Source organism: Neofelis nebulosa, chromosome 4, assembly GCF_028018385.1.
Source record: "Neofelis nebulosa isolate mNeoNeb1 chromosome 4, mNeoNeb1.pri, whole genome shotgun sequence".
In the NCBI taxonomy this organism is placed as follows: Eukaryota; Metazoa; Chordata; class Mammalia; order Carnivora; family Felidae; genus Neofelis; species Neofelis nebulosa.
In genome coordinates this window covers 3,265,181-3,290,624 of record NC_080785.1, presented here as the reverse complement: position 1 = coordinate 3,290,624, position 25,444 = coordinate 3,265,181, and the positions used below count along the sequence as shown (strand labels likewise).

General features: G+C 51.5%; 1 protein-coding gene across 5 annotated transcripts in view; it reads left to right on the top strand.

Annotated features, from left to right (window-relative positions):
* The window catches only part of DPP6 (dipeptidyl peptidase like 6), a 953,748-nt gene that overhangs the window by 906,368 nt on the left and 21,936 nt on the right, over positions 1-25,444 (top strand). For all 5 annotated transcript variants that reach the window (XM_058723704.1, XM_058723702.1, XM_058723700.1 and 2 more), the window contains exon 17: positions 12,024-12,071. In XM_058723704.1, the coding sequence (XP_058579687.1) occupies positions 12,024-12,071 (48 nt within the window). The remainder of the gene's footprint in view (positions 1-12,023; positions 12,072-25,444) is intronic.

Here is a 25,444-nt window from a genome sequence, read left to right as displayed (position 1 = left end):
ACACACACACGCACACATACACGCACACATACACGCACACGCACACACGCACACACACATACACACACATACACGCACGCACACGCACACACACATACACACACACATACACACACACACACATACACACGCACACGCACGCACACACACGCGCACACACACACACGCGCACACACACACACATACACACACACACATACACACATACACATACACACACACATACGCACACGCACACACACACGCGCACACGCGCGCGCACACATACACACACACGCACACACATACACACACACGCGCACACACACGCACACACACACACGCACACATACACGCACACGCACGCACACGCACGCACACACACATACACACACACATACACACACGCACGCACACACACGCATACACACACATACACACACGCACGCACACATACACTCACATACACACACTCACATACACACACATACACACACACATACACACACGCACACGCACACACACATACACACACACATACACACACATACACACACACATACACACACACGCACACACATACACACGCACACACACATACACTCACATACACACACTCACATACACACACATACACACACACATACGCACACGCACACACACATACACACACATACACACACACATACACACACACACATACACACACACACGCACACACACATACACACACATACACACACACACGCACACACAACACGTGCTCCATTCTTGTAAAAGTATCACTGCTCTTTACCCTCCCTTCTCTCCCCAGCGTTGCTGACGTTTTCTAGAACAATGATGACCCACGTCCCAACTTGTATGTTGGCTTATTTTTCTCACTTTTCCCACCATGTCCATCCCAAAGCAAAGAAAGACTTTTATATTCACATTCCCACAAGATCCCCCAAGAGATCTTAGCGTTTTTAACTTTGTTCATTTATTTAGAAAAGTGTTTCACCAGGGTGCTCCGTTTGTCGGGAGCTCAGCGGGCCATGCTCCCGAGATCCCTGCCCTTGATACATGTTCACAAAGGCAATAATTCAAGGAGAAAGCAGTCAGTGTAATGAAAGCAGTAAAACAGTTATTAAATATTCAGAGAACCGAGGGCTTACGTCTAGCTGGAGGGGGTCAGAAATGTTAGCTGAAATTAAGACACACTTGTGTAGGGAATGTTTTTAGATTCATGGAATGCCCGGACAGAAGGAAGTTTACAGACTCTCTAACCCCAGCATTTTCTAATGTGGTTTAAGCGACAGAGCCCTTTCTTCAGAAGGAAACTTCTCACAGGGACGCCCAGCATGGCAATGGCGGCCCGTGAGGGCTCCCAGGAGCTCCCTTTGGAAACCTCTGGTCTAGTTCAGTTGCCTCATGTTGCAGATTAAATAAATGTGGGGGCAAAAGGGTCAAGTCATGAGAAGAGTCCACTTGAAGGAAATAAAAATCCGTTGTAGCAAGAGCCTTTGTGCGACAGCACAGGAAACACGTTTGGCTTATTTAAGTGGAGATTTTGGAGGTATTTCTATGCAAGACGCTTGCAGCATTGGCCTGCCTCAGATACTGAATAATCCTAACCTTAGTCCGATGAGAGAATGGTGCTTGGAAGGTTCTAGAATGCCTCTTAGAATATGGTTTTCCTGTGGCAGACACCTAAGAAATCTGCAACTCAGTCCTTGTTAGTCGACTTGGTTGTTGACGGTTGATGCATTCAACAAACTTGAAATGCCTCTGTGATAAAACTTAACTCTCGATTATCTTTCATACTCTTTAAAAACCAAGGTTAGTCTTTGTAACAGGTAATTGGCAACTTCGAGGTTATTCAAAAGAACGCTCCTCAGCCTCTGAACTGACTTCGCCCAACCTCACAGGTTCCTGAGGGTGCACCCTGTCAATGATTTCTTTACCCACCATTTAATCCGCAAATATCAGGTGGCTGCTTCCTGTGAACGAGACGCTGTACGTGTCCCTATGTGGGAATTAAAGCTATGCTGAGAGCGTTTCCAAAATGCCAAATAGAGTAGAGGAGATTAGACGTAAGTAATCGTTGGAACTCAGATTGGAACATACTTGGCTTTGGCCAAAATTCATCACGGGACTTCTGGAGTCGCAAGCAGGCAGGTGACGGGAAGCATTGTCACAGGTCTGATGGATGTGGCAATCCCTGCAGCTGCAGGAAGTGCACAGGGAGAGCCTCGAGTTGGAGCCGGAGACCCCAGTGGGGGTCCGGGCTCGGCCACACTCGGCACAAATGGAACACCCAGTGCACGATGCATCATTTCCCCTGTGGTTTGCCTGATCTGGCAAAACGAGCCAGGCTGAGCTCCTTCCTTCCTTCTCTGGATTCTGTGAATTCTGCCAAACCCCTCACACCTTCCCCCAGGTTGATGCATACAGGGCATAAAAATGACGCCACGATTTCAACGCATAAGTCTTGAAACCTAAAGCTTTACGAGTCAACAACCCCAAGACACCAGCTGAATCTCAGCCATTGTCATGAGCCCTGAGTGTCACTCACAGTTTCTGGAGCAAGAGGTTACACGTGACCATACAAAGTCAACGTGACATTTTTCGCCATCGTTTGTGAGTGTGTAAAACAACCCATCGATTTCTACAAACCCTGCTGAGTGATTCACTTAGGCTGCTGCATGGACGGAAGTGTGACTTCATCCAAGGTCCCCAGACGCACAGAATTAGACGGAAGCAAAACCCAGTGCTGTGGGGTGTGGCAGGCAGACCCCCCCAAATGCCAGGGTTTATGCCAGCGATCACAAGGTCTCGAAATTGAACAGCGACAAAATCTGTCTGCCGCGTCGACTAGGAAATACTGTCTCTAGGACAAATATGTTAATCATCCACGACAGCACGGGTAGCTTGGCTAGGTCCCTGTTTAGCAGTATGATAATATCGCCTCCATGTATAAACTCTGCGTAGCCGGCATACATAATGCATGAGCTGGCAAATAAAGAGATCTGGATTCCGTGCACTGAGGAGCCGCGCCGACTGTCTCGACCAGAGCCTTTGCCTTTTCTTGCACTCCCAGCAGCTGGTTTTGAGACCATTCATCAGGGCTCCCGCCATGCGCAGTGAACTCCATTGTCCACACGCCGTGGGTTTAGCCCTGCTTGGAAATTATCTGTCACATAAACATCCTCCAAGGATGGACAGGAGAGGAAGGAAGACAAACACTGTCTCGGTGATTTTTTTTTTTTATTGTGATGATTTTTTTTTCGTTTCCAGTTTTGTGTCCTTTTTAATCACTTCATTTGCATGTGTAATTGTCACTTTTCCCCATGCAGTCAAGCAAGTGTAAATGAATGTTCTGGCATAAACGGCACCAGAAACAGAAGCGCAAACGTGAAGATTTTTCTGTTTGCACGTCTGTTGCGTAATTCAGTCTTTTCTTTGTGAAATCTGAATGCTTCGCCTCTGACCGCAGGGACTCCATGGGTCAAAACTCCCATACGCATTGGTTGTAGATTTGCTTGCTACGGTTTATTTTTTATCTCCCCTCAGGAAAAATATGCATTTGGAAGTCAGATATCTCACTTGAGCCAAAATGGTCTCTTGTCACTAACCAAAGTTTTTAGAAAACCAAATGTTGTTTATATGTCTTCATAAGCAAAGGCCGAACAAATAGAACGAGATTTCTCTGTCGGCGAACGCACGGTTCTGCATCTGGGTTTGACACTTTTTTTTAATGTTTATTTATTTTTGAGACAATCTGAGAGACAGAGTGCAAGCAGCAGAGGGGCAGACAGAGGGAGACACAGAATCCGAAGCGGGCTCCAGGCTCCGAACTGTCAGCGCAGAGCCCGGCGCGGGGCTCGAACTCACGAACCGTGAGATCATGACCTGAGCCGAAGTTGGATTCTTGACCGACTGAGCCACTCAGGTGCCCCTCTGCATCTGGGTTTGAACATATCAGCGCTCTCACTGCATGTTCCAGGGGTCCACCAGCTATGACACAGGCTTACCCACCTGGGACTTCAGAAATATCAGGACAGGACGAAGAGAATCGTGATTTAAATGTTTTTACATCTACCCATCATGTTCATAAGCGTGTGCGCCGTGTGAATGTCAGAGTGCACGCGGAAGGGGATGGCAGCACACAGGCGTGTACAGAATGGGAAATGGACCATTTCACCGAGTTGCAGAGAGGAATTTGCAGTGAGGTATAACCGTATGCTTTCAAAAGCATGCCCCCTGTCCTAAGACCAGACAAAACTGTCCAGATCCCAGAAGGCCAGGCTGAGAGGGAGCAGAGCAGTGATATTCACTCTCTTCTGCCCTCCGTGACTTCCACTTTAGGCTACAAGTAGAATCTCCTTCTCGGTCCAGGTCTAGACTGTCACCCCTGCCTCTTGCCCGTGTCTGCATTTCAGAGGGAGGCTCCGGTCGTACGATTCCTATCTCCGGAGTAGGGTACGCCAGCCTCACAGAGGGACACGGAGGCAGTGTCACCCCAACACCCGACACAGGGCCTGGCAAGTAGTGGGCGCCCAAAAGTGGTCGTGGCAGCCTTTGACGCTCTTACTAAGAGTAGACCTCGACAAGCCCATACGGTAAAACCTTGGTTTGTGAGCACAATTGTTCCGGAAACATGCTTGTAAATCCAAAGCTCTTGTATATCAAAGCAAATTTCCCCAGAAGAAATCATGGAAACTCAGATGATTCGTTCTGCAACCCAAAAATATTCATTAAAAAATGATTACAATACCGTAATATAATACAAGATACTAAAGAAAATACAAAATATAAAGAGAAAAACGAATTAACTTGCACTTACCTTTGAAAACCTTCATGGCTGGTGTGAGGGAGACAAGAGAGAGGAGGGCTATTGTGTAGGACAACTTTCAGTATCACTAACCATCACTGCTGTCGATTGGCTCAATGGAATCTTTTCTCCACGGGTGCCATTGTATATGTTCGCACGGATGTTGACTACGGTACGGTATTAATAAACTCTTGTCATAGACTGTATTTAATGTTACTGGCAATAAGGCAGCCGAGGAAAGGGTCTATATCTGCAGGCGGCCTGACCTAGAATGAAGCAAAGCCTTCTTCAGGTTACTCTTGTCTGGAAAAGCAAAGGACCGTCCATAGGTGCTTGGAGGTGACAAAAAATACACCAGTGCCAGTTGGGGGCACCTTCCAACGTTCTGAAAAGTCAGGGATTTCTGCCAAACACCACCTCCTGAGACCAGCATCTGAGCATGGGAGACGATCACCCACAACCCCGCAGGGAGTGAGAGAGAGAAAGAGAGAAGAACCATTGTCTCAGTTGTGATCACACGGCATCTGGCATCACATACGACTTGTGTTGCACAACATCACTCCTCTATAAAGTTAAGATTTGTTAGAAATGTTTGCTCGTCTTGCGGAACACTCACAGAACACGTGACTCAAAATCCAGGCTTGACTATCTTCTGCACGTGAGACCCAGAGGAGAAAAGGCGCAGAGCTGGAACCAGGGCAGGCTCCCCAACCACGTCCCCGCCTGCGGGAGTCAACTTGCTCACCTCTGAACCGTGTGCCTTCTGGTGATTTTGCTCGTGACACGGCATCAAAGCCTATTTTTGTGCATTTTGTATTTTGTCCTGGACTATTTTGTACTAGACAGTGAGTCCCTGACAGCAAATACTTTGTTTCTGGCCGTTTCCCCTGGACCTGGCAGCGTGCCTTGCACACACGGAATCTCTATGTATGTTTGTCGCATTGAATTACACGCAAAGTGAAAAGAAGCCGTGAACAGGAGTTGTCAGAATCACCGTTGAGCAGAGTCCTGTAGGGTTCTGGCTGTCTGTAAAGCAAAAAGCCAGATTTTCCAGGTTTCAGTCACAATAACGTGTGCACGGATAACAGAGAGGCAGTGACAACATAGCCAAGAGCTTTATACTGTACAAAACAATGCGTTTAATCAGTGAGGTGTTGGCTGTATGTGCATTAGATTTTTTTGGAAGAAGAGGAAGGAAAACCAGTTTCAAACTTCAGTGAGTCCCTCCTAAGACTCGTTAGTAAAAGTGTTCTTGTTTACAGTGAGTGTAGGGATTTCCCTTTTTGTGATAAGCTCTCCGCAAATCCTGCGTATGCTGTTAGTGTATTGGGAATGTCCCTTCTCTTCTGAGAGAAATCATAGGTGGACACTAGCCCAGGTCTGATCAAAGTATCACAAAGTCTAAGCATCTTTTTTTTTTAATTTTTTTTTAACGTTTATTTATTTTTGAGACAGAGAGAGACAGAGCATGAATGGGGGAGGGTCAGAGAGAGAGGGAGACACAGAATCTGAAACAGGCTCCAGGCTCTGAGCGGTCAGCACAGAGCCCGGCGCGGGGCTCGAACTCACGGACCGTGAGATCATGAGCTGAGCCGAAGTCGGACACTTAACCGACTGAGCCACCCAGGCGCCCCACAAAGTCTAAGCATTTTATTCCAAATTGAAAATCCCCTGTTTTTTCTTTCTTTCTTATGAGAAAATTATTTGTGGTTTAGGTGTGTTTCTCTTTTTTTTTTTAATTTATTTATTTTTGAGAGACAGAGACAGAGCACGAGTGGGGGTGGGGCAGAGAGAGAGGGAGACACAGAGTCCGAAGCAGGCTCCAGGCTCCGAGCCGTCAGCACAGAGCCTGACGCGGGGCTCGAACTTAGCAACCGTGAGATCATGACCTGAGCTGAAGTCGGACGGTCTACCGACTGAGCCACCCAGGCGCCCCAAGGTGGGTTTCTAAATTACCTGCCAATTTTGAGGAGCCTGACCACCATAGAAATCTCAAACCCGTTTGGGTAATCTTAAAACCCACCTAGGGCATTTTCTCCCAGAGGAGGGTTTGACCTTCGGACAGGATCTGGAAGATTAGAATCGGTAGGTTTAAATTATACACAGGGGCTGCTTTTTAACTTTTGTGTCCTCTTTAAACGTACTTCTTGTATGTTTTGTTTCTGTTTGGCTATTCTAAAGAATCTTGTATATTAAAACAGTGGTGAATACAGCACAGTTGTGGTGTGGCTCTCAAGGAAAAGAACATCGTTCAACCCTTATAGACGGAGGCAGTTACGCTTGGCACTTAGAGAAAAGGTGGGTGGGGGCTGAGGGGTGACCACGTACCCACAGAGAGCCAAAAAGCTGGATTATAAAACACGGAGACGTGGGATGGGCTTAAGAGATCCTTCCTTAGCCTGATTTCAGTGTGCTGCCTTGATATGTCATGGCCAAGTATATGCTGAAAAGGTCTTTGTTCGTTAGCCATTAATCCATTCGGCAAGCATTTTGTATACAGCGCTGAGTCCCAGATTCTGAATAGGCACCGGGGACCCAGATTTCCAGCATGAGGATTTCAGATTGTGTGTGTGTCTGTCTGTCTGTCTTCTGTTCTCTAGGGGTGTGGTGGGAACCTGGTAGGAGCAGTTACATTTTTTTTTTTTTCATTTCAATTCAGCACAGCAATTGCTGCCATTGGTACCAGGGACCCTTTTTGAGTGACAGATGAGGGAGAACCCAGGAGAAGCTTCTGCAGCAGCAGTAAAGAGATAAATCCCTAAACAGCACAGGGACAGGCCCCAGCACGGTTGTGGTGGACGAAGGGCAGGAAAGGGCAGTTTGCAGTCACACGCACACACACACAACGCAAATGTCAAAGAAAGGCGAAAAGATGGCCCACTTCACTCAAAATCTGAGAAATGTACATTAACCAATGCCAAGTACTGTGTCTGCCCACTGGAGCCATTGTTGTAATGCAGAACCCCCCCCCCATAAACTATAAGTTAGAGAGTGTGAGTCTATATCGACTAGGACTCAGATGCCTCTGCCTGAGGCGGTAGATGGCTGCCCCACGTCTCACGCATAACCCCCCGGGACCCTCCCCATCGCCACGTGACCCCAGCCCCCATCGAGAGAGGTTCCTTCCCCTCTGTTGGCCAAAGGCACGAGAGCCGGTGAGTATGACAGCAGGGCCCGGACCCTTTAGGAGCCCCCGTGCGTCCCCCTTGCTCACCTCCTCCTGCTGTGACCCAGTTCATTCCCGACGAGGGCTGGGGGCTTCAGCCTGGGTCCCAGAACCAGGACACCACACGGAGAACCCAGTGTAGCCACGCGTTTACCAGGACGTGGCATTAGCAAGAAATAAGCGTTCATTTTTTTAAGCACTGAGGGTAGGGGCTCCGTGTTTGGACCCTGAAGCTGGTTTAGTGAAAGCTGACCATAAAACCTTTCAACACAGCAGTCGCAGTGCTGGTAGCTAGCTTAACTGACGGTCTCGTCCACGCGCAAAGATACAAGCGAGAGAGTTTTCTGCAGCGCCGTTTATGGTAACGAAGAACAAAAGGAAACAGCCTAAATTTCCGTCAGCAGGGAAGGCACCAAATAAATTGTAGTATGTATATATTGTTAATTATAATGTATATAATATATATTATATATAAATATTAATATATAATATAAATTATATGTACAATTTATATACATAATTTATATATATAAATTATATATACATGTATATATATATATATATCCATATAATGGAATACTATACACCTGTTACAGCTTTTCAAAATTACTTACATAATTGTACATTGCAGTATTCACCATTCAGCAACTTCATGTCCTCAGGCAAGTTTGCGTTTTTCATGTTCGTCCACATCAGGTGTGGATTTACTCATTCATTTCGTGCACTCTCCAGCCTTCTCCGTGTGAATGTGCTGATTTAAGCCACCCCGTCTCCTGCTAGGGGTTAGCTGGGCCACTGTTGCTCATGCACAGGTGCTGTTGAGAAGGACCTCCTACGCGCCTCCTCACGAGTGTGTGCAGGGGTGTGTGCAACGGTGTTTGCAAGACGCTCCGCCGTGGAGCTGTAGGCCGCACGGCACCGAGCATCGTCACCTCTCGCGGCTGTGCCGACTCCAAACAATTGCTCACTCGCGTGCTGCCCGTGTGGCCCCATCTCCAGATGCTGGGCCACGATGTATGTGACAAACATGAGATTGTGGACACAGACCATGTGACAAAAATGTCTTTTAATTCTTTTAGTGCTTATTTGTTACTTTGAGAGAGACAGACAGACAGAGTGCCAGCAGGGGAGGAGCAGAGAGAGAGGGAGACACAGAATCCAAAGCAGGCTCCAGGCTCCGAGCTGTCGGCACAGAGCCCGATGTGGGGCTCGAACCCACAAACTGTGACACTGTGACCTGAGCCGAAGTCTGACGTGTAACCGACTGAGCCCCCCAGGCGCCCCGCAAAAGTATCTTTTAAGTGGTGCGGGAGGATGATAAGTCACCTCAAGGTAACAGTTACCTCTGGGAAAGGAGCAGGCTGAGATCAGGGAAGGGTGGACAGGTGCCCTCAAGTCCATGTTTTATTTAAAAACAAAAACAAAAACAAAACACTGAGGCAATAGGGTTCGGCCTTAAGATTTGACAAAGCTGCTGGTTTCTATGCAGGTGTTTTTATGTTGCTTGAACCTGTTTAAAATATCTGTGTGTGTGCAAATATGACCACATATACACAGAGAATCATCTTAAGCCATTTTGCAGACATTTAGGTCACCTCTGGGAAGTGGGGGTCAGAAGCGTATTTCACTTGTCACTTTATTCCGTTCTTCAGTGTTTGCATTTTTTTTAGCAACATATATCAAGTTAATGAATTAAAAACTGAGGAGGGATGAGTTTCTTACTTTGTGGGTTAGATGGAGGGCTTCAAACTCTCAGAACCTGCGTTTTCTCATCTGTAAGATCAACTTCGGAGGGCTACTGTGAGCGTTATGAATTACTCATATTAAACATCTTGCAGAGTGCCTCTACATAGTAGGCACTAAATAAATAATAGTTGTTTACATTATTAATCAAAATGCAGGATACGCTCTGTATGCGAATTTACTCCCCCTGAAACGTGCAGAGGAAATAGATGTAGTGTCTTTATTTCTCAATAACTGATCTGTTCTTCCACATGAGCTCCCCATGGGGGAAAATGGATCTTTGAGCCGGGAAACTTAGTTTGATTCAATAATTTAAACCCACAGCCAGTGTTTAAACCCCTTTCGGTGAGGGCTGTCTCTTTAGATTTAAACACCTAGACTCTCAGATCACTGCTGCCTGCGCCCCTGGGGAGATGGTGTCAGATTTAGCAAACAAAAATACAGGACATGCAGTTCCCTTTAATTTCAGGCAAACAGCAAGTAATTGTTTTTAGTGGTAAGTCCCAAATACTGCATGGGACATATTTATACAAATATATACACAGTATATAAATATATATTTATATACTGTAGTGTTTATCTGAAATGCCCATGTAATTGAATATCTCGCATGTGGTTTGGGCAATCCTATCTGTGGGTCAATGGTGGAGGGGGCATGGGGGGAGAGGGAATAAGGCCCCAGGGCCTCCCAGACTTTGGATGTGCATTAGACAGTGTCTGGGTCCAGTCCCTGGGCAGTGGACAGGCTCTGAGGTCCGTGGCTGGTGCGACCCACAGGCTGTGTCTCAGCTCAGCCAGGGTCTGGGGTCTGAACTGGCCCCTTTGTTTTTCTGGCACATCCTCTTTGGGTCCTGGACTGGGACCACTCTTTAGCCACTGCAGTGGGGTCTTTAAGCCTGACTACAGTGGGATCTGTGCCAGGTTTTGTGGTTCTCAATTGAGCCACTGGTCTATGGCCCCAGAGAAGCATGCAGAAGTTACGATGACCCCAAGGAAGCTGAACTCCAGCCATCCCTCTCCCCAAACAGTCCATGTTCGCCTGCGGCTCAGATGTGGCCCATCTCTGTGAGCTCATGGCATCCCAGAGTCCCCAGCCTGAAGCAGAGAGCAGGAAACAACCCGACTACCAGGTCCCTGTGATGGACCCTTCTCTGCCCACCTGCTTCCCGCCTGCCTTCATTGTCCCCAGTCCCCCAGGATCACAGGGCTCCTTCCTGGACGCTCTGCGATCACCACTCAGCACTCACTCCATGAACATGTAGTCAAGTACCCACTATATCCCGAGTACCATCCAGGTGCTAGAAATAACGGCAGGAAGACAGCATCTCATTTTGTCCCTATAAATTCTAGAGCTCACACTCTGGTGCAGTTGAACACGCGAACAGTGAGCAAATTCTGAAAATTTCTGTTATAAGGACCCAACTTTACAGAATGTGACAGTGACCTCTCTAAAGGGGAAGAAAACAGGGACAGGTAGGGACTGGTGGCATGGTCATGAGAGGTGCTCTTTCCCATTGGGTGGCTGGAGAAGGCGTTTGAGCAGAGACTTCAACGAAGAAAAAAGCCATGCCAGCGTCTGGGGGCAGAGAGAATGATACGCGTCCTTCAGTATCTGCAGAAGTCCAGCTGGCTGGAACAGAGTGGATTCGCAGAGCGGGCAGAGAGGAAGTCAGAAAGGTCGCCCACCTCATAGTCTACTTTCAAAATGATATAAAAATAATTTGGGAAGCCCTTGTGCTTTCTGGACTCTCTTCTTGCTCACGAGAATAAGTCCTGTTGACCATGGACTGAAGCCAAGGAAGTCTGTGCCTACCCTCACACCGCGGGGCCCCGGGCTTCCTGGCAGCCTGGAGCTGGGAAGCCGCAAGCACGTTTCCGGGGGAGACGGACGCACAGGCGGAAGTCTACAGCATAGCCCTGCTGTGGTTGCGAGTGTTTACCAGGTGTTCCAAGAGGCCAGCGGAGGGGATGGCTTCTCTCGCAGGAAGCCGTCCAGGATTGGCCGCTTGAGCCATTCACTCGAACTCAGCGCACGGCGTGTGATTTGTGTCGGTGCAAGGACCGTGGAGTGGGGAGGGGGTGAACCAAGTCAGGCTCTGTAAAATGATGTGAATGCGTTTCTGCAGCGGGAACATAGGGAGTTTTCATCGGGCCCCTTGTGATGAACCAGGGCCCAGAGGAAGACAGACAGCCTGCAGTACAGGGCTGGTCCGGGCCCGCACGTGTGCAAGCTGTAAGGAAGGCCGGGGTTCTCTCCTGCTTCGGCTACACTAACAACCTTCTTTCTGTTTCTTGTCTGGCTCCCCCTCCCTACCTGCCCAGGTCCTGGAGTCCCCACGGTGACAGTGCACAACACAACGGATAAGAAAAGTAAGTGGCTTTTGCTCTTTTCTGGAACCTTTCTGTGCCATGGCAGAGAGGAAGCTGAGCCTTGTGAGAGAGTCCAGCCCACGGAGTCCTGTCTGGAGAGCCAGAGATGGGGATGTCCTCGCAGTTCAGAGTGACCCCCACGACTGGCAGTATCGATCAAATGTCAGAGCCACCCAGACAGAAGGTGCCCCCGCCCCACGAGTGCTGAGGCCCAGAGGCCACCGCGACCATGCAGGGCCCCGCGTGGGGCGCTGAACAGGGCCCATGGCCCCCAGCTCCTCAGTCTGGCCCTCCCAACCCTCCCCTCCTCTTAGAACCTCCCACTGGGGGCCAAGGCTCCATGGGTGCTTTGACACTCACCTGCCCTTGTGGCCGGGGGACACCTTCACAGCACGGAGGGGCTTCACGTGCATGCCGCTGCAGGGACGAAACTTTCCGGAGCCTCTTGAGGACCTCCCAGCACATTTTTGCTTGAGGGGACCCCGTGCAGGTTGACACGCACATGCAGAGGTCTGTCCCCTTCTTGGCCTTACTTCTTGACCCTCTGTCCCCAAGGAACCCTACTGCCTCCTTCCTCCCAACTCCTCACTCCTTCCCACTGGGGCACCACCCGCCCCCGCTCTGTACCCCGCCCTCGAACAGCAAGTCAGACCTGAGGCCCCGATGGTGGGGTGACCCTGCACGTCCCTCGAGTGTCACGGCAGCAGGCCGTCAGTGACTCTGACTCCTGTCTCGGTGGTAGGGCTTCGAACGGCGCTGGCAAGGGGGAAAGCGTGGAAGAGGGGGTCTCCCGCCATCTGTTTAGACACTGGTTAAAAAGTGGTCAAAGTGTCCAAAAGTGGGTAAAACAGATTTATTTCAAGAGACAGCATTTAGAGAGTATTCCCAAATAATGACAGTATTCCACAAAGCTCATCAAATAATGACTAGAAATGCATAATTAAAAAAAAAATCAGAAATAGATTTTTAAAATCACTTAAATGTAAAAAAAAGGCAAAAAGAGGGACATCAGATGGTTACAAAACCCACTCAAAACACTTGTGTGGCCCTCAAAGGGGAGAAGGGAGGGAGGGGGCTGCGTTGGCCTCCCTGTGTGCTGGGGGGGTGGGGGTTCAGGGCGAAGGGTGCCCGGCCCCAGGCCTCATCTCCAGCACGACTGGGGAACGTTTCTAGGAGCCTGTGAGGTTTGGGGGTCTGGCCACACGTCCAGTAGGGACAGAGTTTGACACAGGATTCCCTGGGCTGCACCCGCCTCCCCTGCACGCCCACAGGCTGCCCGCTCTTCCCGGCATGAGGGCTTGGAGAGTCCTGGGGAGCCTGCCCAGCGGGTCGGGCCAGGACCCCCACCCCAAGGCAGGTGTCTGTGGGATCGACAGACACGGCCCGCATGACAGCCCTCGGGTGTTCATGCCAGAATCTCCTTAGCTACGGATTTCACCAGAAAAGATGGAAGTATTTCACAAAGCCTCTGCTGGGGCATCCTTTTTTTCTGACGAAAACATGGATTGCTCCATTAAGAGGGTTTGTTAAAATACAAGAGGACGTAGATAATTTCCCGATATTTCATGAAGTTTTTCCCTTCTTAAAAATCTACAGTCTGATGAAAACTGAATGAGGTGCGTGGCCAGCGGCTCGGCCCCAGTGTTGGTGTCTTGCTCTCGAGGCCACACCGGGTCACGGAGGCTGTCACTCCTGGGGGAGGCTGGGTACAGAGCACGTGGAACTATGCCCTATTTTTTTTTTTTTAATGTTTGTTTTTGAGAGAGACAGAGCATGAGTGGGGGAGGGGCAGAGAGAGAGGGAGGCACAGAATCCGAAGCGGGCTCCAGGCTCTGAGCCATCAGCACAGAGCCCGACGCAGGGCTGGAACTCACAGATTGCGAGATCATGACCCGAGCCGAAGTTGGACACTCAACCGACTGAGCCACCCAGGCGCCCCAAAGGCTTCTTTTTTTTTTTTTTTTTTTTTCAACGTTTTTTATTTATTTTTGGGACAGAGAGAGACAGAGCATGAACGGGGGAGGGGCAGAGAGAGAGGGAGACACAGAATCGGAAACAGGCTCCAGGCTCCGAGCCATCAGCCCAGAGCCTGATGCGGGGCTCGAACTCACGGACCGCGAGATCGTGACCTGGCTGAAGTCGGACGCTTAACCGACTGCGCCACCCAGGCGCCCCCCAAAGGCTTCTTTTAAAGTAGAAGAACCTCGCGTGTCAGTTAGGGTCTGGCGGTGTCATGGAACCCTAACACAGCAGTCGCTTCAACGGGACGGAACACGTTGCTCTCTGTATGCATCCCCGTCTGCCACGCCAGCTCACACGCCACAGTCATCATGCCCTCCTGCCTGCCCCACCGCTTGTCCAGCTCGTCACTTCCACCCTTGAGTGGCTTCGTGATGAAAAGTGGCTGGAAGATGGAGAGAAGGCAAAGCACGACCGTCCCTGCAGGCTGGCTTCCTGCAAGGGCCACCCGCACGCCCGCGTTCCTGTTGCCGGTCACAGCTTAGTCCCGCGTCCCGCTGGCTGTGGAGAACGCACAGAGATGGCTTTTGTCCCGGCTCCTTGCACCTCAGAGAAAGTCGGGATTTCATGGCCGAGCGCTAACAGCTGCTGGGAGTGCCACCACCCAAATCTTCACGTGGGAGTCTCCCGGGGCTCCCGTCCCAGCGCGGCGCACATGGGGCTCTGGATTCTGTCCCGGCTTTGGAGGCTGCGAGTTCAAGAGCGAGGTGTCAGCAGGCAACTTTGTCCGGAGGCTGTAAGGGAGAGTCTGGTCCAGGTCTCTGCCCGGATTCTGGTGGCTTCTGGCAATTATGGGTGTTTCTTGGCTTGTGTGAGAGCCAGTCTGCCTCCTCACATGGCCTCCGTGTGTGCGTCCCTGTGTCCAAATGTCCCCCTTTTCCTAAGGACACCAGTCGTATTGGATCAGGGCCCCTGATGGCCTCAACTAAACTTGTCTCCTCTGCAAAAACCCTCATCCCAAATAAGATATGGGGGGGTTAGGACTTCAGCATCTTGGGGGACACAGTCCAACACACGACACAGCAAAACAAAGGTTTATATTTCGCTCACACAAAGTTCAGATGGTGTGATCCTTGTCACTCTTCTGGGAGGAACCTGGGCTTGCAAGTTCCTTCCAGACTGTGGCCCGTCATCGTCACCCCAGCTTCCGGCCACGTGGACGGGAAGAAAGAGAAAGGGAAGATGCCGTGGGTCAGGACATCAGACCTTGCACAGCCTAGCAGTGGTATGCAATATTTCCAGCACCCAGAACCCCCTCACGTGGGCCCGCCAAGGTGCAAGGGAAGCCCAGGAAGGAGGAAGAGAGGCCCATGGTGCCTGCTGTCACCGTCACAGGACGAAGGAGCATGGGTCTAGGATGCCACTGACAACCTTTGCCAGTCCTTGAGAGAAGTGACTGAGTGCAGAAATATGGGCCATTTTTGTATAGATCACTCTGCCTGCTTGTCGGATACTTCCCTGAGCCAGCCCATGGAGTGCTCTCCAGAGGCCCCAGACTGTGCAAGAGGTGCTCGTGCTGGAGGGGTCCCTATGAGGGGGCTGACCCCACACACACCAGGGAGGGTTCTCTGACTGTGGCCGTGAGCACCGCCTGGGGACGCAGGAATGCAGGAGGAGAGCACAGAGCCAGCAGGGGAAGCTCCAGGGACAGATGGGTGGTTATGGGGGCATGGGGCCAGGGACCCGCTCCTACCCGCATGAGCCTGGAATCTTCTGAGGGCACAGAAGACAGAAGATGTAATAACAGACCTAAACAGAGAGGCACATGTTGGTCAGTGCCTGGCGTGAGCAGGGATGCGAATCCTGGGGTCTTTGTCAGACCCAGAGTCAAGGTCCGAGAGACCTCCATGAAGGGTAGAGATTTGTGGACTTTTCAAATTTGGTAGGGATTTGAGATTTCGGTTGTTTTTGTGATTTTCTTTAAAAAAAAATTGTCCTCATTTTCCCAACTCTGCTGTAGGAATTCCCAGAGAAGAAGCGGGCTCCGTTTGGAGAGGTAGGAAGGACGAGGGCCGAGTGCTGGTTTGTTTGACTCACTGGGCGTCAGGTGGCCGTGCATAGGGGGCTCATCACGGAGAAGAAAAGAAAGCTGTTTCGTTCTGGAAATCCCAGATCTGGGAGTTGAAATGGATGGTAGGCAACAACTACTCGAACTTCTTCACTTCCAAGGCTGGAGGTCGGAGACCCCGACAGCTGCGGGCCACAGAGCTCCGGAAGGAGTGTTCCTCACGCCCCATGTAGACGGCGTGTTGGTCCCACCCACTCAGCAGCCTCAGTGCTCATCCCTCGGGGCTCCCTTGGTCTGAGAATCCCCCGTGTCCTCAGCAGAAGCCAGACCCCATGGCCTCGGTAGTCTGAGGTGACACGTGATGCCCAAGGGCTGTGACGGTCACAGTACAGTCGCATAGCGCATGATGAGGCTCTTTTCCTTGCTTCTCATCAATAACCCGTGAGAAGGGCGGCCAGCTCCATGTCACAGATGACAAAACTGAGGCTCGGATCGCGGGAATCCCAACAGCTAATGCGTTATTCCTTCTGGAGTTCTGACTGTTGAAGAGCAAATTATCTGAATTCTTCCAGGAGACGGTGGGAAGTGGGTTTAAAAAGAGAGAAAAGAAGGGAGAAAGGGAAGGGAGAGTGAAGGTAAACACCAGCAAGTCACAGTGAACCCTCTAGTCTGCTCCGCGTTCTTAAAGATGAGGTAAAATGGAAAAATGTTACAGTTTCTCGGCTCACTCAGTGAGAACATTGATGGCCAGCCTGTTGGGTGCCAGCCGCCAGCGTGGGGCCCAAGAAGATGACGTGACTTGAAAATAAGTACCAGAGCAGGAGACCCCATGCCTGGAACCCCCAGCTCCTCCTGCTCCGTCACAGAGGGTGGCACCACAGACGGGCCTGGGTCCTCCTGGACAGAGAGAACCAGAAGCTGTAGGTGTGGTAGCATATCGGACCCCGCGCTTGGGGTCCCAGCCTCGGGTTTTGTCGGCGGGATGTGTGAGAGGCTCTTTTCTGTGTATGTAACTTTCGATGTGTCCTCTGACGGAGCTTCTCGCCCCATCTCGTCCCCAGCCGCGTCACCGGCACAGAACAAAGCGTTCTCGGTGTTTGTGACACTGGGTGGGTCTGTCTCCGTCGAGGAGTCCGTGTGGGGGGCCGGGCCCCTGCCTGGAGTGGGCGGTGGTCGAAGCTGCGGGTCCACGAGTGTGACCCCTGCTGGGCCGGGACTAGCCGACCGCCCTCACGTGCGGGTGCGCTCCAGGTGAGCTGAGTTCTTTCCTTCCAGGCGTGGCACAAGGTGAAGGGTGGGCAGGCGCCTCTCATCTGTAGTCGCAAACCCAGCCTGCGGTCCCGCATCCTCGATGCTGCCAAGCCCCACCCCACGTGGGCTCGTTATGAGTGATGCTGTGCCAGGAATATGTTCTGGAAACTTGACCTGGCCAGGGGCCCAGAGAGTAACCGTGACGTCCACGTGACTAGGCCAGCACTTAGGAATCACTTGCTATGGGCCCATTCTGTCCTCACGTGACAGTCTGCTATCACCCCCATTTTCCAGTTAAGAAAATCGAGGAAACACATGCGCACACAGGCACGTACGGCTAGAAAGCGGTGGGTCCTCTTTCCAGCCTGGCCTTTGCCTCTGGCCCACCATCCATTGGCCTTGCTGTCAACGCGGCCTGAGGGGCTTCTGCAGATCTAGTGTTCTCCATCTGGCGCCCATGGTGAGCCGGCCGGCCGGGAGGCCCATGCTGGCCCCCTTCCCCCGCCCCCCCCCGGAGGAAGAGAAGGTGCTGCTTCTGGGCTGGAGCGGGCCAGGAAGTATTCGGTGGGCTGGAAGGACTGAACCCTTAAACTTCACCTTCTGGTGCTGGCCACTGAGTGCCCCATCGTCGTGGCATTCACCACTTTCAGCGTGATCGGGGGGCCATCTCATCCCGTGGCCAGCCCGCCCAAGGGCTTTGCGCATGGTATCCTGCACGTGCCTCGTTACAGAAAATTACTGGATGGCACCGCCTCGTCCAGGACCAAAACCATGGCTCACTGACCCCAAGCACGTAGTCCTGACCACGGGGGCTCTCTCCCGGACCCCAGGACGCAGCAGCTGGAGACGGCTGTGCCGTCACGATAGTCTAAGCAATGTGCGGACAATCACAGATTCTCTGATCACAGTTCCCAAAACCACCCCCGGCCCGGTCTGGCTCAGCGCCAAGCCCCTAGCGGTGTTTGAACCTCATGCTGGCTTTGGACACGGCAAGCAGAGTGACACAGCCACCTCGTGCGTCAGGAAGGCCGTTCCACCCTGCTGTGTGGAGGGAGACGGAGATGTGGGGGTCTGCGTGCCTGTGGCAGTGGCGGGAGGGCCAGCCGGCTCTCCGGAAGGCGGCTTCTGGACAGACTGTGGGAAGCCCGGACTGCCAGCTAACTTGACGCCTGTGCTCTTGGACCGTGACAGGCACGGAGGGTGGGGGCCGCAGGAAGGCCGCACGGCAGGTGGCGAGACGGGCCCTGCGAGGTCAGGGGTCTGGCTCTGGGCCGATCGTTGCATCCACTCCAGCCCTGCTCTGAAATTTGAAATTACTGTTTCAGAATTCTTTGTCCTTCCTCCTCCTCCCCCATGACCCCAGAGCCACCCTGGGAATATTTGACTTCTTTCCCTTTAGAAAATCTTATCTACGAGCAGAGCCTGCAGGGTGTTCACAGATGTGACTCTGAATTATTTAAAAGCTGTTTCCTTAAGAACGTAATTATGCCTGGGACCAAAGTATACTCATTTGATGCCTGGGTATTCAAACAACTTAGGTACCGGGATAGAGAAACCAACAAAACACAGCTAATTTGAGGCTGGTTGTAACGTAAGTAGGAGAGGGAGTACCACTCAGCTGTGTGGATGCCCTGTCGGCAATCGCGGCACCCTCCCAGTCGGCTCCCTGGCCAGCGGGAGGAAGTGCAGGGGGCGGTGGAGGTGGGCGTGGTGTGTGTTCGCAGGCAGCACCCCACAGCGTGTTCTTTACATTGTTTTTTTGTTTGTTTATCTATTTTTGAGAGTGAGAGAGAGCACAAGCGAGGGAGGGACAGAGAGAGAGGGGAAACAGAGAATCCCAAGCAGGCTCCACACTGTCAACACAAAGCCCGACACGGAGTTCCAGCTCACAAACCGTGAGATCATGATCTGAGCCGCAGTCAAGAGTCGGACGCCTAACCGACTGAGCCACCCAGGCGCCCGCACAGCATGTTCTTGAGTGCGTGCTGGCAAACCCCAGGTGACCTGGCTTCCCAGGCCCACTGCCTTACCAACACTCACGGACAGGATTCTCTTCTTCCTCACGTGGGTCTTTATCAAGATGCAAAAGCAACTCCCCCTGCAGCAGACATCAAGACAGTCCTTTTCTGAGATCGTACGAGATGCGAGCTGCCTGGTGGCCTGGCCTTGCCCACATGGTCCTCCCTGTCTGGGAGCCATCCTGGCCCCTCTGCATCTTTTCCTGAGTAACCACCCACAGGCCACATCCTCTGTGGCCCGCCGGTCAGAGGGGAGACAGACGTCAGAGAGACCAGGTGTCCCCAAGCCTGGAATGACCCATTCTGTCAAACCCTCGTTGTCTGTGTATCCGGAAAGTCTTCTGGATCCCCAGGACTCCACACACAGGCAGCCTTTGTGGGGGATGGAGTGATCAGATTTACAGATGGGTCATTTTAGACCAAAATACGGCACGTTCGGTGAGCGAGCGTGCGTGTGGTCGACAGAGAGAACGGCACACAGCGAGCCTCCCAGCCCTGCCTTGGCGTCCTCCCTCTCTCCCTCCTAGGTCGCTGCCACCCCACCCACCGCTGCACCCAGAACTAAGTGGCAGTGTAGTGCATTGTGGGGAGGGGGCCACGTCAGCCCAGGCAACACACAGCCCTTCCTGATTAATCCCATTCACCTGCCTGGCCAGGTGCCAGCGGTTGTGCCAAAGATCAGTTCACTCACAGGGACTCTGCCTTCAAGTTCCTTAAAATCCTACTGAAGACAGGGGCGCCTGGGTGGCGCAGTCGGTTAAGCGTCCGACTTCAGCCAGGTCACGATCTCGCGGTCCGTGAGTTCGAGCCCCGCGTCAGGCTCTGGGCTGATGGCTCGGAGCCTGGAGCCTGTTTCCGATTCTGTGTCTCCCTCTCTCTCTGCCCCTCCCCCGTTCATGCTCTGTCTCTCTCTGTCCCAAAAATAAAAAAAATAATAATAAAAAAAACCGTTGAAAAAAAAAATCCTACTGAAGACAAACCTAGAGCAAAAAAGAGCAACTGTTACCCGACTGTGTGACAGTGACTCTAACGACCGGACATTCAGCGTTCAGAGAAAGGAGATCTCCGGGAGCACAGGGGCGCCCGTGCTGGCATGCCGTCAGCCGGCACTGGTCCGAGCCGCACGGCCCTAGGGCGGCCGACCAGGGGCGGGTGCACACGAGGAAGCCATCCACAGTGTGCCAGGACAGGCCTGGGCGGTGAGAGGCACAGGAAACCCATGCAGGGCGATGAGACAACGCAGCAGGGCGAAGCGGACGCCGACTCTCCGTGCACGTGCTCTCCTGCGCTCCACCTCCTACAGAAATGCCAGGAGGGGAGCGGGCTGTTCTCATCGTCATCAGGTCAGTCGCCTGTTGGCTTCTGTTAGATTCTGGTCACATTTCCCCAAATTCAGCCAAGCGGTGATGCCCCCACTGCTTCCCTGAACCAACAGAGTCCGCAAACGACCCACGGGCCATGCCCCATCCGCCCGCCGGGGCACGGGCAGGGAGGCAGCCCCCATGAGCAGGCATTTGCTTCTGCGGTCTCACTGTGTCCAGATCTGATAATAGCTAATTCCACCAAATATTAGAGGGGGCTCACATTTAATTAAGGAGTGGCCATTTGTATGCTCCAGACTGGAGGTCCCCATGGCCCTGAAGTCAAAAGAAGAGTCCTCCGGGAACATGCCAATCTTCTCTTATTTCCTCTGCTGAGCTCCTGCCTTCTTTGAATGCAATTATGGGAACAAATAAAATGGCTTAACTCAACTCCCCTGTGGGCCAGCCAGCTCTCTGCTGATAAAACCAGTTGTGTGGGCAATCATTAAATGAGAAATCTAATATTTAACTAAATTTAATAGTCTGTTGCTTTGGTGCCTCTGTGAAGGGTGGGATTTCAATACAGAGGGCGAGCTATTCAAACGCGGTCTGTAGTGTCAGTGCTCGATGAGAACATTGCGCACTCCCACTCGAAGCTGGCGCTCTGGGGTCCAGGAACGGACGGGCTGTTCCGGAGGCGAGCCTGCGTTCTTGCTAGCTCCAGGCGAGCTGAGCTCGGTGGGCAGCAAAACGACTCGGCAAACCTAAGCACGAAATTTCTCCTTCAGGATCAGCATCGGAGATTGCTGAGTGATGCCAGAAAGACGGAATTCAAACGCGTGCCCACGGACGGAGGAGCATGTCGTGATAAACTGAGAGGCTCCGTTCGGTCCTCTTGCGTTTTGAGCTCTGGTGGTCCAGTTGGCCTTGCCACCAACAAATTTCCCCAGCTGAGGCTGTCGCCTGCACCCCGGAAGCAAACGCGTGCTGCTGCCTCTCGGTGGCAGTGGGCCGCCTTTGTTCTTGTTGGTGAAGACGGTCTACTCATGTGCCTGCTAATTCCCCTCGTCCAGCTTGGCCCACATTTGCACACCCCTAGTCCCTTACCTGTCTCCACTTGGGCTTATCTTGTGGGCACACAGGGAGGGAAAGATTGCAGGTTCCCTGAGGATTGAGGCTTCCAGAAGATCTGTGCCCTGGCTCTTGCACGGAGTGCAGGTCTGGGGCAGCGTCCATGAATTCCATCCTGGTCCCGGCATTAACTCAGTGTTAACCTGTGTCTGCCAGGAGTCCATCAAGTACCATATGCTTTCCCGTCAGTGCAACGGAAGCGTGCTTTGGTTTCACTGTGCGTCGTTTCATGCGGGGAACAATGGTGGAGAGGCTTCGATTGTGTCAACTGTCACCACTCGACAGGCCTGAAACCCTGGGAACCCCTGAAAGCCCCCAGGCTTCTGAAGCACCCAGGAGGACCTCCCAGTCCCTCCCAGCTTCTTCTGCAGCAGAGACCCTCTTGTGGCCATGGAAAGGGGCCATGAGGGAACAGGGAGAAAGCCTGGGGAGAAACCCAGACTTGGCTCCTGTGGGGAGGCACCATTTCCGGGGTATGAACTGGATTTCCCCATCTACTCAGGTGACTGGAAACTCACGCGTTTCGTCCCTGGGATGGGACCAAACACTGATGCCTGGGGAGTTGGAGGGTGGGAAAGAGTCTGACAAATGACCACAACTCTTACCCTTGGTGTGAAGAGGGGTACCTGAGATGGACTTCTGCTTGACAAGGTGATGTTTGACCTGATGGAGGAGGAGCCGGCAAAAAAAACTTCCTTCAGAGGGAACAGCAAGTGCAAAGGTTCTGTGGCAGCCAAGAACTTGAAAAATGCTACTTTTCTCCTTATCCTGCAGAACTACCTTCTAGACTTCCCGCCCTATCGGTGTGACTAGGATACAGATAAGAAATAGTTAATATAGGGGCGCCTGGGTGGCGCAGTCGGTTAAGCGTCCGACTTCAGCCAGGTCACGATCTCGCGGTCCGTGAGTTCGAGCCCCGCGTCAGGCTCTGGGCTGATGGCTCGGAGCCTGGAGCCTGTTTCCGATTCTGTGTCTCCCTCTCTCTCTGCCCCTCCCCTGTTCATGCTCTGTCTCTCTCTGTCCCAAAAATAAATAAAAAACGTTGAAAAAAAAATTAAAAAAAAAAAAAAAAGAAATAGTTAATATCTCCCAAACCAATTTCTCTCCACTGAGTGCCTGCAACACTCTTAACAGGCGGAGGGCATTTAGACTCAGCAAAACCTGAGTGCTGCATCGGCTCTCTGAGGAGTCCGGGCTGTGGACATGGGGTGGGCAGCGGGGCCACCTGCCATCCCGGGGCTGTGCTCCTTCCCTAACTCGCGTGCATGGCCAGAAGGTAGAGCATGCCGTCTCTCAGCCACATCTCCGGGTCTCCGAGTTGAGGCCAAGTGTGCTTGGACCTCCCTGTACGTCCCTCGCAGACACAGGTGTCCCGACTTGCTGTCTACGAAGGACCCCATGTCTTGGCTGCCATGTGGTGTTCAGAATCTTTCACAATCTTGGTCCAACTTAAGAGGTTTTTACCTTTAACTCTACCTGTTTGAAAATTTAGTTTTACCATTTCCTCCCTCACCTTTATATCAAAGCTGAATTTTCTTTTTTCCTTTTTTTTAATTAATGCTTATTTATTTTTGAGAAGGAGAGAGACAGAGTGTGAGTGGTAGAGGGGAAGAGAGAGAGGGAGACACAGAATCGGAAGCAGGCTCCAGGCTCTGAGCTGTCAGCACGGAGCCCGACGCGAGGCTCGAACTCACGAACCATGAGATCATGACCTGAGCCGAAGTTGGACGCTTCACCGACTGAGCCACCCAGGCTCCCCATCAAAGCTGAATTTTCAAATATGTGTCCAGCAACTGGAACTGTCCCTTTCCACTGGCCCCTGAGGGCGTTTGCCGTTTCTGTTCACAAAGAATCCCCCGGATCCCTGAGCACCACTGGTAGCCTTGTGCTGTTCACAGATAACACTGCTCAGTGCTGGAGACTCCTGGTTCTGGGTGATATTTGGCCTCCAGGTGCCTTCATGCTAAAGGTGTCACTTAGGGTGTCTGTTGTTCTTAAAAGGAGTTTCTATGGGGACAGTTCACCGTTCCTTGTAGCATTGCATGTGGTGTGAGTTTACTCTTTAAAATATTCATGAGGGGCGCCTGGGTGGCGCAGTCGGTTAAGCGTCCGACTTCAGCCAGGTCACGATCTCGCAGTCCGTGAGTTCGAGCCCCGCGTCGGGCTCTGGGCTGATGGCTCGGAGCCTGGAGCCTGTTTCCGATTCTGTGTCTCCCTCTCTCTGCACCTCCCCCGTTCATGCTCTGTCTGTCTCTCTCTGTCCCAAAAATAAATAAAAAACGTTGGAAAAAAAAAAATTTTAAATATTCATGAATGTTTCAAAGGTGGAGTTCCTTGCAGACAAAATTTCCTTTCATAATGAACCACAACGTGTCCCCACATATAGGCTCAAAGTAAGAGAGGAAGGAGGAAGTGAAATCCAGTGGTTTTATTATAGAGCAGATTGTGGAGTAGGAGGAAGGAGGAGATTAGTGAAGTGGGCTGTTGAGAGCATCCTTGCACCTGGACAAATACCACTGGTTGCACGTGCATGTAAGGAGCCAGCATAGGACTGACCCCTCTCTCTCTAATTTGGAGGGGAAAGGGCCGGTCTTGCTGCACTGTATCACTGCCAGCTAATATGATCATCCAAATTAAGGTGTGCCAAGCCAGACCACATTATGAGTAGGGTGAGAGATCTGAATCCACTTTTCCTGTAAAATTTTAATAAAGAGCATACTCCAGCCTCTACTCTCTTTTCTTTCCTTGGTTATTTGTTGCAGACTTTGAGTCTGGAGTTCTGTCTTGTCCAGCAAGAGAGCAGACGCAGAATTGAATATGAGAGAGGCTAATGTCCGGGAGGGACAAGAGCCCCAAGTAAGGGTCCTTGCTCCATATTTATTAGGATCAGAAGGCTTACAAATGTGATGGACGTGCAGAAAGAAACAATAAAACAGTGATCATTAACTTGTGTGTGAGAGAAAGGGGGTTTCAAAGGTATGCAGTGTTAGGGGTTAGGGTCAATACAAATCAAAATGCTGACGCTGAGCAGACGGCCATTTACTGCAGGCGTCAGTCACCGTGTCTGTTTATCTGAACTTTTCTAGGGACTAAGTCAGATGGAGCATGCTACCTCAGGGTTAACACGGCATTTTTCTTGCTAGTTAGCTCTGGACATCTTTGCCCTGCTGTGGGGCTTTCCACCTCTACCTGTTCTCAGACACTTTCGTCCTGTGGAAGTGGCTTTCTGCTCGACCCCTTGTTCTACGCTGGGGGTGCTTTCGCCCTGTGGCGACTTTCTGCCCTAAGCCTTGTTAACCCAGGCTTAGGGTAGGTTAGGCTTAGGTTGGGTTTTGGTGCAAGCTCAGGGAATTCTTAAATTTATTCCCCACTGTTATTGTGGCCACTATATCTGGAAACTCATCTGTCCTAACAGGTATGTGATGTTGGTTTTCCAAAACCAGCAGCTTTGGGTAAAACATACCCAGACCTATGCGTGTGAGTGAGAAATGCCTTGCGGAAAGACGATTTATAGGGGGCGGAGGAGTTGCCTAATACGGGGGAGGAATCTTCCGTCTACCCAAGCTCCTGACTTGAGACTGGGCACTCCACCTTGTCCTGTATCTTGAGCAAGTTATCTAATGTCTCAGTTTCCTAGTCTGTGCA